Raw genomic sequence first — 16,274 nt, 5'->3', positions numbered from 1 at the left:
TGTTTGCAGGTTTTCCTTTTACACCCAGTAAAACACTAATACTCAATTACATGACTCTTTAATTACATCAGAAAACCTTCAGTATAAGAAAATAAGTAAAAAAAATAAATGCATCCACTCATGATGAAAATGTGAATACAAATTTGTATGCTTTTGTAATTCTGGTTTCATGATGTGCTCCTGATGTGTATTTCACGCTCAGCCGTGCACACATTTGTCCAGATACTTTTCAGGTTTCTGTAGCTGTTCCTGTGCAAATTATTGCATTAGTGGAGTTGTTGGTTAAAGAAAACAAAATCCAGCTATATAAAACGAAAAATGAAAACAACAAAACAGCATCGATTCCTCATAAAGAAAAAACACTAATAGAAATCGAAGATAACAGAACATTACTTTATTCTTCTCATCAAAGACTAGATGAAAAGTAGGAATGTCACCAGAACCAATTCTTATGATACCTTTCATTAATAAATTCTAAAAATGGTACTTCAAATCAGTGCTTGATTTTGTTTTTGGTTTTTGGTTTTTCTTTTCGGTCTTTCTTCTTTTTTTTTTTTTTTTTTGCTTTTTTTTGGTTTTTGTTTTTTTAACCAGTGGGGTTTGTGTTTGGTCAATACTACCAAGACAGGTAATTAAAGTATAGCAAAAACCACAGGGAATAAAGATTTCAATGCACTGAAGAGTGGTTTTGAGGTAATTCTCTGTATACAAGCAGAAACACACATACACACCTGCTCATTCAGACTGAGTCAAGGACCCAAAGGAACCTGCATATCTATTATTCTCTTCCCACGCTCCTAACTACAGGCCTCCCACTTACAGATGGCAGACCTTACTGTTCTGACAACAACTTAACTGAAGAATTATCATTTGAATTCTTGTTAGGAGCACACAAAGGGGGATCAGAAGGAGGAAAACATTAAAAACAAGCTAACATTTTTTTTCCCATAATACCTGTTGTTCTCCTAGTCAGCTCTAATCCTACCTTTAGCTTCCATCAGCAAGACAATTTGACAGTAATAAAATGCAAGCAGCAATCAGGGTAACAGCTTTACCAACTGAATGAATCCAGCTGAGAAATTTCATACATTAAGCTCTGACATTCAAAATGGAATTTAGAGGGGATCTCAGTCACTTTTACAAACAAAATTAAAAAAAATAAAAGTGCAAAAAAAAAAAAAAGGCAATATTTTAAGGGCAACAGGTGCATCTGTTTATACAGATCTGCATTTCCTGTCATTAATCTGTAATGTCTCTTTCTGGCTCTAGCCCGAGTGGTGTTATCGCCACTCTATGACACAGCTGCAGAGCTCACGATAATAGAGAATTCCGTAAGCGTCTGTACTGTGCAATAATGAAAAACACCCCATGCTGTGAAAGGAAATAGAAGATTTCATAATCCGTCTAAGGCCTTGGCCCTGGCCGCTTGTCCTGGAGAGAGTCTCATTAAACTTCTCATTAGTGACACACTGCGCGTCTATAATGATTGAATGCATATACAAATCACCTCAAACATGAAAGGAGGGACAACAACAATGAACTCTGGCTGCATCCCGGTGCTGCCAAGTCCTCGCATTTGATAATCGCATTTGTATATGACATATGGAACAGTATGCACATCTGTTTACTGTCCGAAAGCCTTTTTTTATAAAAGAAAAAAAGTGTTCGGTCCTGCTTTACAATCTGCATCTCACCTACTAAAGCTACTTTACATATGTCTTAAGACATGTGTCCTTTTATTTGACATTGGACCAAAAGACCTTTTAAACCACTGAAAAATGTAAGTTTATGGCAATTATTTCAATATATAAATCCTTAAATGAGTAATTACAGTAACCTTTGTCATTTTAGTTTAATTCGTTTAGTTGTATGGCACAAGCTACATAGATGATATGAGGCTGAAGGGTTCATTTAAAAAGTCTCTGGCAGACTTTTTAAAGACAGTTTTATATGGAACTGCTTGTTAATTATGCAAGACAAGCAGAAAGCTAGTGGAGATGGATAAGGTAAATATAGCCACCTGTGCATGTCACATCAATATATTTTATCATTCTTCTTCTAAAAAGAAAATCCAATACTAAACATTGGTGCCGTTATCGGTAGAGGTGTACTATACTGAAATTCCAATTTTAAAGATGTAGCTAATCCCAGAGGATATGAGATGTCAAATATTTTTCGCCACCTATCTGAGGAGCAGGAGCAGCAAGACACATTGTAGAGCCAACCCTTGTTGTAGGTCTGAAAGGGTGGCAAAGTTGAATATAAAATAAAGTCATCATAGTCTGAACTGACAGAGGCAAGATAAAAAAAGACTGTCTGTAGAAATGTTTTTTGGGGGGTTTTCTGTGTGTGTGTGTGTGTGTGTGTGTGTGTGTGTGTGTGTGTGTGTGTGTGTGTGTGTGTGTGTGTGTGTGTGTGTTCGCGTGGTCTGCATAACTGCTTGGCTCTGCAAATGAAACTTTCTATGAACACTCAGATCAGTGCATCCCTTGGCTGGAGTGAAGCCTGACTATGAATATCAATTTTGCATTCATCGCTAGCTGCTCCCCCTTGACGCCTCACCTGACACAAAAGCGAATCAGCTTTCTGTTTGCGTCAGCGTTTACCAAGCCGCGTTACACTGCTCAAAAGAGGGAGTCTCCTTCACCGAGCCTCCGTACTTAAAAGGCATCGACTGACTTTCTGTGTTTTATTATTTGTAGAAAACTGGATACGGTGGACATGTGAGGTGATTGCACAAAACATGTTTTTTAGTTTCTGTTCATCAGACTAAACCCGTTTTCAACAAACGGGGATAACGCATGAGCCTCGTGAGGGAAAATGACCTATTTACAGAACCATCATACCTAATGTCTACCTACACAATTCTGTAAATGATGCTAATTAAGCCATGTACAGATGACTGAAAAAGGTTGATTATTCACTACTTTTCCATCATGTCGGGCAATGAATAACAGCATGCATCTCACTAGTATGAGACCAATCAGGTTTATACTGATTGCCAGTGTAACCATCATCCTGCAATCATGTGCCAATTCCACTTTACTACTGAGTCATTATGCAGCTGTTAGGCAACATAATTGTAAACAAGGGGTAGCTCTCAATACCTTCTTGAGATAAAATAAACTGCACAAGCCAAGCCACACTCGGTGATGATATGATTGTTATTGGTGAGAAAAAGTACCTCATTTACTACAGTACAATCATTCGCTGCAGTCCTGGGTGCTCACAAAAACAACCAAGCAAGACACCATCAAGAACAACTAGACTTTGCAATATTCCCAGTGTTTGTTATCTTAACTTCACTGTCTGCAAAATCTCTCAAAACCGTGTCCCAAAAATGTAGCTTGCTGAATAAAATGCAAAAAAACTTCTCGGCTGCGAGTGGGAAACCCAGGGTCAGACAGCCAAACTGCTAAGGGAGGGTTGACCAGGCAAGGCACGAGAGAAAGTCTCCCCCTTTAGTGATGTTGGCAACTGTTCCATGTATAGCCATTGGCAATAATGCGTGGATTGTGATTTATCACTGGATTCTTCTAAGTCTGTTGGAGGGGGGATTTTTTGCTTTGTTTTGTTTTTTTTAAATCAGAAGTTTAATCATTTACATTTGCAAATGTTAATCTTTAAGTTTCAAAACCTAAAGAAACATTACAAAGCAAAAAAAAAAAATTAAAATGTTGTTCGCCAGGTTTTTGCGTGCTCTGCCACATATTATTGTTTGCTGAAAAAAATATAGCGTCCAGTCCAGCAATGTAAATCATCTAAAGAAAAGGGGGTTCTCTTTCACAGTTTGATTACATTTGTGAAGAATTTCTGTTTCATGTTCTCCAGACATAATACGAGGAAAGCCAGTTTAAATTAAATCAAATTTGTATTTTCTAGAAAACATTTTCTATTTGTCAGTCAAATCCAAACCCAATTTCACTTTCACCTCTAACCATGGAAGAAACTTGTCTAATGATCCAGGCAGAGAGAAAAGAATAATAGAGTGTGTTGCAATAGCTGTGGGAAGGTAGAAATGACATGGAGACCCCCTTACTCAAACTATGCCCTCATTATCTGCTGCAACTGTCAAGGTCTGCGGAGGCAGACCGTGCGGAAAGGTGTGTGGTGGACCCAGGTGCGAACACAAACGAGGATGCAGGAGTGGATTCCAACCAAAACGAGCCTTTTATTATGGCTGAAAAACTCATGGAAAAGAACAACAAAGTAACTGAGGGAAAACCTGAACATAGACTGGGAAACTATGACTCTAATGAGATTTAGACTGCAAACTACAAACTATGGCTGGGATACTATGACAAGGGGTAGGGGAGATAACACAGACGACGCGAGACAGACTGTATGAAACACAGAGACTAAATACACATGAGGGATGATCAGGGGAAGTGGCCACACATGGGAACACAGCTGACAGACATGAACTTAACGACAGGACAGAAGGAGTGAAACTGAATACACTGACCGTGAATACAGACTTTCAAAGTAAAACAGGAAACATGGAGATTAGACAAGACACATGAACCGGGGAGACGTAGTACAGGGGAGATGACATAACCACACGAAGGGCAAGGGAGACTTAATACACGGGTAGTATGTACAAATGGCTGGACTGCCTTAGTGACCCTAAACAAAGAATAAACATCAAAATAGGCTAAAACACAAAACACTGGGTTGCATGACCCAGGACCATGACAGCAACACCAGGTCTTCAAAATTAGCTAGCAGGAAGCGCTCAACGGGACCATATGCCTGGTGAGACGCCTGCATGGGTAATTTTGAGACAGAGAGACAGCAACGCGGAGGTAGAAAAAAAAAGTTATAACATGCTATTTGTGGAAGTACCAGAGATTATAGTCCAAGGAAGCAGGAAGAACATGACAAGTACAAAGACTGTATAAAAAGTTCAGACTTCATTGGAAAGAAAATCAGATGCTGTAAAAGACAGTTATAAAGTTAAAATAAAAGAAACATCCTTCGGATACACATAGAGAGACATAGTCCAACCTAACTGAAATCAGCTACTAATTAACTGTCTTGATGAAAAACAACAGGTTCCTCCTTTTGCCTTCAAAGCACTTCCTGAGTTGTCTCAAACCCCATGTTGTGATCAAAGATTAACTGATGCGGCTGCACTTTTTAGAGGTATAATTGATCCAAATTTCATGAAACACCTGGGAAAATATCTTCTAAGCTTCTAACGTCTAAACCGGTTCCCAGCAGCGGTACTGCTCCTGATGCTGTGTACTGGTTAAATGTGGTAGTAGAGGCAGGCTAAGAATAGCAAAGATGCCTGAAAGCACTAAATGATCTGGACAACAATGTCAAAGCAATTCATCGTATACCGCACTCAGGTGTGCCTTCCCTGGAACATCCACTAAGGTTCCTGTGGTGTTGCACAATTCATTTTTCCTCCCCCCCCCTTTTTTTTTTTTACCAGTTTTCGTCAAGGAAAAACATTCTTAGAAATAAGTTCATTTACTTATAATAATAATAATGGATTGCATTTATATAGCGTTTTTCGGGACCCATCAAAGCACTTTACAATAACACTATTCATTCACTCTCACATTCATACACTGGTGAAGGCAAGCTACAGTTGTAGCCACAGCTGCCCTGGGGCAGACTGACAGAAGCGAGGCTGCCATATTGCGCCATCGGCCCCTCTGGCCAACACCAGTAGGCGGTAGGTGAAGTGTCTTGCCCAAGGACACAACGACCGAGACTGTCTGAGCCGGGGCTCGAACCGGCAACCTTCCGATTACAAGACGAACTCCCAACTCTTGAGCCACAATCGACCCATTTACTTGGTAAATATCCCGACTGCATATCTTATTAATACAAATTTAAATGCTTTTTACCACATGTATAATACAGTCATCTCAACTGGAGTATCTTACCTTCTGCCTGATCTCCTCCTCCATTTTAACTGGTGAACCCAGCTCAGCCACTTGTTTGACACCTTCACTGGCAAAGCCCCCATATTCCCACAGGACATAGTTCTTAGAGTGGGAGGCACCAATTATTGCTGACCAATGATTGGCACGACCTGTAAAGCCAAACAATAAAACTTATTTTAATTGGCCATCTCACCCTTTTTCCTAAAATGCCCTCTGCATCATTCCATTACTGATCCCACACCGGCAATCAAACCAAGAATGCAGCAGTAGACATCACACCTCAACCTCCACTATTATGTAAAGCATAACAATATATAGAATACTGTAGTTTATCTAGGATCGATAGGCTCCTCGTGACTACAGGTCATTTTTTGTCCTTACTATCTTACTGTGGGATCACAATAATCTAACTCAAGCTCTTGGTGTTTCATGTTTTCACATTCTTATATTATCCCCCATCCTATCTTATTATCACCTTGCCTACTAGGATCTTATTATGAACCAGTATTGAAAGGACACTCTGCTCTACCAATCAGAAAGTATAATAATGTTTGTATACCCCTGGTTAAACCTATAAAGCACCATGAGCTTGTGACTAAAAGCCTTATTATACCCTTATTATACATACAATATATATATATATATATATATATATATATATATATATATATATATATATAATTATTATTTTTTTCAAAGTTAAATTGCAAATGAAAATACAATGCTGCAAAAAAAATGAGTTAATGCCAGAGGTTTTTGTAAAGTTTTTGTTCATTTTAAACATGATATTCTCACCCACATATGATGGAAAATAGTTCAATAGCAGTCAAGTGGCAAGTCATATATTTATCTGGGACATACTATAAGGCAGTTAAATTAGTCTGGATGTTTGGATTCATAGAAGATGAATTTAGGACAGTGTAGTTGTGGTGTTGAAAAACTTTACTTTATCTAATGTAAAAAGAAACAATTTTTGTCGCTGTGAATGCACAGGCTTGTGAAATCTTACAAAGAAAATTAATATTTAGTCCAAGGGAAAAGAAGACAAACAAGATAAAAAATGAAAGACATAATTGTTTAATATATTTTGTTTAAGTTTGATGGAGGAATGCTGTTCTTTTTTATTCTTTTATCTTAATATCTTATATATTAATTCTATCAATCTTTCTAGGGCAGGTGTCTATGCTCTGTGTCCAAGGGAACTGCCATCACTTGAACTAAATAGCTGCACTTGTCTGTATGACATATAATGGGGACAAAGGGGGAAAAAGAAAATAGAACTGTCAAGGTTATCATGTCACGTAGTTAAAAAAATCTCCTGTTGGCCTGTTTTACACTAAAATTCAGTCAGAACAGCAGTGTATGGCTTCTCCAGTTAAAGGAAACATAGTTAAGAATAGGAGAGTGAAATGTGGCTCAAAAGCAGATCTCGAGTAGCAAAAAATGTATTTCTACTACAGAAGAGCAAAATCATACTATATCCTTTCTGTGGTGTAGTCAGTGAATAATATTGTGTAGTACAATATGTGCAGAGATATTTCAACTACTTACCAAGGAAATAACTTTGTGCAAGGACGAATCAATCTGTAGCAAGGGAAAGAAATAGAAGCCACACAGCTTGCCCTATCCTTTTAACAATTGATCTATCTGTGAGGTGTGTGCGTGTATGTGTGTGTGTTTGTGTGTGTCTTCATAAATTTGTGTGACAGTGACTCTCATATAGCTACTCCTTCTATAAAACAGTGAATTAGCTCGCTTTTCGATCTCAGGGTTTATCTTATTCCACTCTAATCGGCATATTGATCTGAATGGCAAGAGCCTGATTTAAACAAGAGAGCCAGTGTAATCTTAAAGTCCATTCACATCCTGATTGTGAGTCTCAAGGTTATATGCAGTGCACCCAACCACAGTAAAATAGCTCAATACTCACATCATTACTCAGGCCTATAACCAGCGCCTAAACCACAGAGCTAAATCATCTGTAGAGTTGCTGTTTTGGTCAAATGTGAGAGTGAGTTAGCTATTCTTTATAAGTTTAGGGTGTTTATTTGGGCTAGTTATTTAAGTTTTATCTTAAATGCTTCATTATCTTACACAAACCATTCCTGAACATTTTTTTAGTGTGTTTGTTATACAGCCAAATGACCAGGGAATGGTGTTGCCATTAAGGGGTATGCAGTGGTTTTCACATTGTTTTTGGCATGTCCTACATTAAAAGCTAGAAAGCATTTAAATGAAGTTGGCAACTGTTTACAGGCAATGTGCATCTTCTATGCAAACTTTGGAAGCAACCACTTGCAACCACTCACTAACTGGTCAGGGAAACACATTTTTCCCAATAAGAGTATCAACAAATTCTTGTTTATCCTTTTCCCATACACAACTCCTATTCAACTTAGGCTACGTCCACACGTACACGGGTATTTTTGAAAACAAAGATTTTCCGTTTTCGTTTTAAAAAATAATCCCGTCCACACGTAAAGGCAGAAATGAAGGAAAACTCTGCTAGGAACATGCCAAAGCAACAGGTGGCGATATATTCCTAACTGTGCAGAAATGTTGGCCAATCAGAAGTCTAGAAGCCTCGGTGGGAAAAAGTAAACAAAGCTGGGGCATAGAAGCAGAACCGAGTCGTACGTGTGGAGGGACAGTAACTGTGTGTATATGTAAGCATTTAAACACTGCAGAGAGTAGAATTAACAGTAACAGTATTGTAGAAATTCATTGCACCGAAACAATAACGTGGCACACAGTGTGAGTCAAAAAATGCGCACACCTCTGACGCTGCGTTTTGTCTGTTTTTCTCGTCCACACGTAAATGCAAAAACAGAGTTTTCAAAAATATCCACCCTGGCTGGAGTTTTTAAAAATCTTTTCAGTGACCAAAAACGGCGTTTACGTGTGGTCGAAAGGTGCAAACGCATAGAAAAATTTGCGTTTTCAAAAACACCCGGGTACGTGTGGACGTAGCCTTAGATTCATTCCATATTTTTTTACCCTGGTCATCTGGTTGCTCCACAGTTAAACAACCACTGTCACAGTGAATCATGCAGCCATCCTTTCCCTGGGTAAACCACAACAAGCACTAAATTGTGTATATTTTGGTGGTTTGCAGAAGTACCAAAAACTGCCTACTGAGGCAGGCACCAAAAAGAAGTCAATCCCTACTCCAGTGTTACAATTCTCAAACTTCCAGAATGCTTTCTGCATGTTGTTCAATCCTCCATAACAATTTCTTTCTTACTTCACTTTTGTTTAATTAAATCCTAGTAGTTTATTAGCAATTCGGATAAATTCTGTTTAATTTATTTGGCATCAAATCACAACGACAGTTGCCTTCATGGTGCTCAAGGTAGTAGGTAGCCAGAACTGGCTATGTCCTACGTCCCTACATAATTTTTTCATACAGTCTATTTTCCCACTGATATCCAACCTTTTATGTGACTCTTAGTTCCAATCCATTATTTTAGAACAGTCTTTCAACAAATCAGAAGACAAACACCTGTTTTGTAAGAAGGCACTGTGGTTTTACGTTTGATGTTATCAAAGCAGAATTAAATGTTCATAGTAAGAATTTATAACCACAGAAGAATCAATGCTAATTAAAATTAAAATTATGGCTATGCCCACAATGCGTGTTAGCAAAATCACATTACTACAGGTTTAGTTTCTTTAGTGACAATTCCTTAATTCATGCAGTATGTATAAGACATGAGATGACATGAAGAACTGAAAAATTGTGCTTACGGGGATAGTCTTTGGGGTGAATCTTCTCTGACCAGTTCCCATAGAAGGTGACTCTGTACTTTGCCGTTCCACAGGCACAACAGTCAAGCAATGGTTTATCAGTAGTATCTCCATACAGGGATTCTGTACAGAAGTGATGGAAGAAAAAAAAAAAGATCACACAGAGTAAGATTACTGATTAGAATAAGGAGCAGAAGAGATGGGTGCCTGTCATATAAGAGAGTGATGGTTAAGAAAGCGGTGAGCCAAAAGGAAGAACAGGGAGAAAAGGTGTACAGCACTGTTCTTTTGATTCGCCACTCAGTGTGGCATCCATTGCCATGCAACCCCCGGGGCGTCGTACTCACAATCATTCGCATCAGTGCATGACAAAGTGAAATGTAAAAATTGCGAACGAAAAAATTGAATAAAAGGATAGAAAAAAATAAAAGGTTGTCAATGGGGAGCAAAAATAAAGCATCATTTTGATAGTAATACTTTTTATCCAAAGCGTTATAAGGAACCTACCTTTCTCACACAGTTTCTTGGTGAGTAAGCCTTCATCCTGGAAATAGATTATCCTTTTCTGCACAATGCTAGCCCTAAATAGATTAACAAGAAAAGAGGGGAACTGTGAGAAGCAAAGTTTGTTGAGGGGAACACAACGTGCAAGTGTAAAGTGAGGAAAAAGTAAGAGTGCAAATTACAAAAAGAAAATACCAAGACAGGACAAAATGAGGAAATGTTATTTATTTATGTATTTTTTAATAACAATACTAGTCTGAGCTGTCAATAAAGAATGAATGACAGGCCAAAAGTAATACCCACCAAATGTGAGGTCTGCAATGGGGAGGTTTTTCTAGATTGAGCTGTTTCAGAGGCTTATTTCATTCAGTAGTGAAGAAGCATATGTCTATGTGGGGCCTTGACATGTAAATTAGCCACAAAGAGACCTTTTCAGATGCCAACAGACTTGAGAAGCAACAACAGAAAACAAGCCAACGGGGACCTAACTTCCTCACAAACACCAGCCATTTACACCAGCCATGGTTGCAGGAAGGTTTCCACGGGGATAAACCCCAACAATGAGATACTGGATGCAAGTCCAGGGGTAACATCTGATCCAGGTGGGCCCCTTCCAGCTGGACAGTTTGGATGCTATGCTACGCTGAGCAGCAGCATCCTCTATTGAGCTGAGCTAATCCCAAAAACAACAGGAAATGTGCATTAGCCTACAGGGTGTGAAATCTTATATATTTATTGTGTTTTTACACAGAGCTGCACATCTCACTGCTGATATGTCCACATGCACCTCTCACATAAATTTAAAAAAAGCATGAATGACCACTTCAATGGCAAATGCAAAGTCTATATCAGTGGATAACAGCAATATACAATAAATTCCAAAGTCTATATTTATATTGTTAAATAGCCAAATATTAGTTTTCTACAAAACTGGAGAAACAAAGAGATGATCACTGTGAATATCCATTTAAAACCAAGATGTTCAATGCAAGTAATCCTGCAGATTAGGTGGAAGATCAAGAATTTGATAAATGCTGGGACTTTAACACATCCAGTTATCTCTGTGTGTACAATAATGACATTCTGTAAGTGACTGAGAATACTGTATAGTTTGAAGGATAAGACCGTTTGCAAGTAACAAAAAATACCTTTCCACCAATTCCACCCATTTTAACTACCTGCCAAAAAAAAAACCAAACAAACAAAAAATCCACTTCAGTGTCTGGAAGGCTTACAGCTGTTATTGATTAAAAAAAGTGTATCTGCTCCTTAATGTTAACAAAACATGGTGAATTTTGGGATTCCCCCCCATTTAGCTTTTCAACATATTATGAACAGTGCCACTGAGTAGATCCAGTCTTTTATTTCAAGAGTTGGTGAGCCATAGAAGCCTGACTGTAGTTGAAATACTTTTGAATTAAGGCTTCCAACAGGCTACCATTCTCCACCACGTGAAATGTCAATTAGGCAGAAAATTCTCATTTTTGACATCACGCAATTAGATGATTCCACATGCTGTATGCCATCTAATCTCGCTGACATAAAGCCTATTGTGGCAGGGTGTGGTTTGTGGCTCAGCTGCACAGGAGGGGTGAAGCAGTGGGTTCAGGGTGTGGTGTGAGGGTAGGCTGACCCCCACAGCTGTTCTTCATTACCTGGTTATGCCTTTCCTAAGTAGATTGCCAGGACCTGAATGGAGCTGTGTGGTGTGTGAAGCCGGAGAAGGCAGCTGAAAAGCTGCAGCAAAGTGTGTCAGGATCAGTTAGACATAAAACACCTGACAACGTGTAAGGCTGTGTGTGTGGGTCCTTTATTTCTGTCACAGTGGTGCTGAAACCTGAGCCGTGGCACGGCAGAACCACGACCAGCCCTGCCAGTTGAGTCGCTAGCCTGGATAGTGGCCCAGCGGAAGCCACAGCTGCAGGAACAGTCTGAGCGCCGGACAAGGTGTTCGACAGTGAAGTCAAGTAACTCTGGTCCTTGTGGACACTGCCGCTGCTCGCAACGGTGCCCCTCTACAGAATGGGGGGGAGACGTTATATGGGATATAATAAACCTCTGGAGTGTAAATGGGTAGATTTAGTCGCCTGTTCGTCCTGGTGGACATCCTGCCCGGAGTGTCACTGTGTACAATATGCAACTGACATTACTGTATGCTTCTATCATCTAAATGCCAAATGTTTCGATATTATACAGTAATTACATTATTGCAAGTTTTACAGTAAGCTACTTACACTTGTATAAATGAAAACAGTTTAGATCCACTATATCAAAATCACAGCCGCCATTGTTTTCTTTGATGGAGCAAAATTCATTCCTCTGCAGTTTGGGGAAATTGGTGTCTTGGAGAGTGAGAGGATGCCTGAAAAACTGAAAGGACTTTGCTCGTTTTCAAGAACAAGGGTGATGTGTGGAGCTATTTTAACTACAGAGGAATAAAGCTGATGAGCCATACCATGAAGATACGGGAAAGAGTTATTGAAGCATGATTAAAAAGAGAGGTGATGATCAGTGAGCAGAAGTATGGGTTTATGTCAAAAAAGAGCAGAGTGTTGATGGAGAAGAACAGAGAAAGTAAGAAAGACCTACATGGTGCTTTTGTGGATCTAGAGAAAGCATATAATAGGGTGTCAAGAGAGGAACTCTATATAGTATTGAATGAGGAAGTCAGGATCAGCAAGCAAGTATACAAGGGTGGTGCCAGACATATATGAAAACAGCAAGGTAGGAGTGGTTGGCGTGTCAGATAAATTAAAGATGGGGATAGATTACATCAGGGATCTGCTCTAGGCCCCTTCTTGTTTGCAGTGGTAATGGACAAGCTGACAGGTGAGGTCAAGCAGCAATGAACTATGGTATTCTCAGATGACACTGTGATCTATAGTTAGAGTAAAGAGCAGGAGGCATCTAGAGCGCCTGGAGTTGGGTACATGTTCTGGAAAGAAGTGGGATGAAAGTCAGTAGATGCAAGACAGAATTTGTGTGAAAGAGAGCGAGAAAAGTATAACCATGAAGCTGCAAGGAGTAGAGGTACTGAAGGTAGATAGGATCAAACCATCCTAAGCAACAGACAGTGGCTAAGAGATGTGAACTAAAGCATTGCAGGCAGGGTGGAGTAGGTGGGAATGAGTATCAGGGGTAATCTGTGACCAAAGGATAGCAGCAAGAGTGAAAGTGAAGATTTACGTGATTATACTGACACCTGCGATGATGTGATGATGTTTGGAGATGGTGGTAGTAACAGAAAGCCATGAAGCAGAACTGGAGGTGGCAGGGAAATAAGAAATCGAAATCAGAGGAACAGCTAAGGTTGAAATGTTTGGAGAAAAGGTTAGAGGCAAGGCTGAGATGGTTTGGTAGAGATATGTGTAAGGATAGTGAATATACTGGCAAAGGTTGTTGAAGATGAAGCTTCTAGGCAGAAGAAAAAAAAGAAGACCAAAGAAAATATCCATGGATGTAGTGAAAGAGGACATGAAGTGTGTTTGTGTGACAGAAGGGATAGGGGGAGATGGAGGCAGGCAACCAGCTGTGGCAACCCCTAAAGGAAGCAGCCAAAAGAATAAGAAGAAGCTTCATATTGTTATCATGCTGGGATATTCCTCTTTTGCCAGGCTTCTAGGGGCTGGGAGGCATCTTGTCAGCCAGTGTTTTGTTATTTCCACAGACATGCATTGTGCTCTCTATAAATGTTGTGTCCTCAACACTCTTGCATCCACAAACCCACACTGGCTTAGCGCTTTCATCCAGCCATCAGGGCTATGCATTCACAGTAGTAATCCTGACCAAATTCCACCAATCTTTCAGTGCTGTGCTGAAGAGAACAAGAGAAGAGAAAAAGGATTTTTTTTCTTGGACATAATCCACAGGGGCTGACTGGATGCAGTCTCCTTCACATTGTCCAGGTTGTCACAGAAACCTAAATTTCCGCTGATTACCTTTTTACTAACTCTGAAGCACGTCTTTGAGGACATCCTGCAACTTCAAATAATGTTACAGTGGTTCAATCTATATCTCCAGATTATTGCTGGAAATGTTTTCCAAAACCTTTATTTAGTTAGCCATCGATCTTTCCCCCTGTCCTTTCTCGTTTCCAGTAGTTAGGTTCATTAGAAATCATGTCTGTGATTCTGTTCCGATGATCAAAGGTCTTCTAGCTTGCGTCAGCGATCACAGGTCCCTTAACTCTTGTTGCACTGAGTTTGTACTTTCTTTTTTTATTTCTAATCAAAATATTCTGTTTGCTAACTTAAAAATTTGGCAAATACTGAGAAGTTAGACAATTTGGGAACCTCTGACAATAAGATCATATTACACATGAGAGTACTCACTTCCCTCACATCCCTGCTTGATGTAAGATTAAAATGGTATTTGAAAGAAGGTATGATTTTACTGCCAAAATAGCCTCTCATATAACACAGATGAACTGATTCAAGGTAAGTGACACCACCAGCACTTCTCTAATTGTTCACACTTTAATTCAATCTCACCCCAATTCCACATATCTCCAAGAGACAGACGAGCAAACTCTGCCTCACTGCTCACCCACTTTCCTGGACTGGCTAGACAATCAGGCCGAGTAATGCTTATTTAACATCCAATTTAAATTCTATCTTACTTTGCTGGATCCACACCACCGCCGATCCCAATCACCACAAAAGTGCACTGATTTGAATGTGTGTGTGTGTACGAGTGTCTGTCTCCGGGTAGTGTAAGTCTGAGAGATTAACAAAAAGAAAAAGGAAAGACAGTGAGAAAGAGAGAAGCAAAGGTAAAAAAAAAAAAAAGGGGGGGGGGGGGGGGGCAGCAGAGACTACTGTTTTAGGGCTACAACCAGCTCCTGCTACAACAAAAAGATGAAATTAATGAAGATCCATATTCTCAGTTGCAAGAAGAACTCACAAGATGCCTAAACATAAATCCACTCCAAGACAAATGTATTTACATTTAATTTCTGTAGGACTGCTTCCAGTGTTCTCAAAGCATCCTTTATCTGCTGCGTCATCTAACTGATGGAGCTAAACACACTCTGACAGCTGCATGTGGTTGTGACATTCACCAGATCACTGATATACTCAGACAGCTCATCAAAACATACCACACTACTATCCATATAGCATGCCAGAGGGAAATTACAAATAAAACATCTCGCACCAACAAATGGAAAGAGACAAGATAGTAGCAAATTCAGTGGTGACAGCAACATATGGAGTGAATTTAGTTATAGCTTCCGTGGAACCCAATCAGGTTGTGTGGAACTACAGTCTGATAATACCACTGTGACTAGAGTACTTTGTGTCACTAGATACTTATGGGTATGGGTTTTTACAGTTTTATATTTATCGAGCCCTTTGTAGTCTCTTATGTTCTATTTCCAATCAAGGAATAATAATACACCAAAGTAATAATAGAGGACTGAGAAGAAAATCAACTCTTTCTCAGATTCTGACATTTTTTTAAACCTTTTTGGTGTCTAACTAGGTTTGAATTACGATGGCTAGTAGCAATTATTCCCTTAAGCTCAAGGGAATAAATAAATAAAAAACGTATTAAATGATTATTTCTCTCTTGAACACTGTAACACGTATATAGCAGCTTCTTATTTTAAGCAGCCACTTTCATTAATAACGGTCATTATATTTGCTAATAGGCTCATAGCACTCTGCAAGGCCTATATATCTTTGCATCGCTTCTGTATACTATCATTTTTAGTTAAACAAGAGTGAGACACCAACAGAAACCCAGCAAAGGAAAGTTTGGTTTTGATTTGAGCTTATGAGAAGGCTAAAAATAAATGGTAAGATTTTTTAAATGAATGCTCTGAGTTCAGGAGGTAAATGAGCATCCTTGCCTAACCCTATCATCACGGATCAACCTTTGAGAAACCCAAACCACCAAGCTCAGACTTTCCATCTAAAAGACAGCAACTGACCATCAATTATACTGTAGCAAACCACTCACGAGGAGCAGGATTTCCTGGTACATGTGAGTCAGTTTCTATGAGACAGACTTGTGCACACACTTGTAGGTTCATGACCAGATGTTTTTTTATTTGTCTGCTTGTTTGTTTGTTTGTTTTTTTAAAGATGACATTTTACCAACAGCATTATTGAAAGGCAGCTA

The 16,274-nt window shown here is 39.3% G+C and overlaps 1 protein-coding gene across 3 annotated transcripts in view; it reads right to left on the bottom strand.

Moving 5' to 3' along the window:
• Positions 1–16,274, bottom strand: part of spon1a (spondin 1a) — a 95,531-nt gene that overhangs the window by 34,178 nt on the left and 45,079 nt on the right. For all 3 annotated transcript variants that reach the window (XM_082541802.1, XM_082541801.1, XM_082541800.1), the window contains 3 exons: positions 10,155–10,228; positions 9,648–9,770; positions 5,901–6,049 (listed from right to left, as the gene is read on the bottom strand). In XM_082541802.1, coding sequence (XP_082397928.1) covers positions 5,901–6,049; positions 9,648–9,770; positions 10,155–10,228 — 346 coding nt within the window. The remainder of the gene's footprint in view (positions 1–5,900; positions 6,050–9,647; positions 9,771–10,154; positions 10,229–16,274) is intronic.

This window comes from Aulonocara stuartgranti (genome assembly GCF_965226115.1).
Source record: "Aulonocara stuartgranti genome assembly, chromosome: 1".
Classification (NCBI taxonomy): Eukaryota; Metazoa; Chordata; class Actinopteri; order Cichliformes; family Cichlidae; genus Aulonocara; species Aulonocara stuartgranti.
This window is presented reverse-complemented; position numbering and strand designations above follow the sequence as displayed.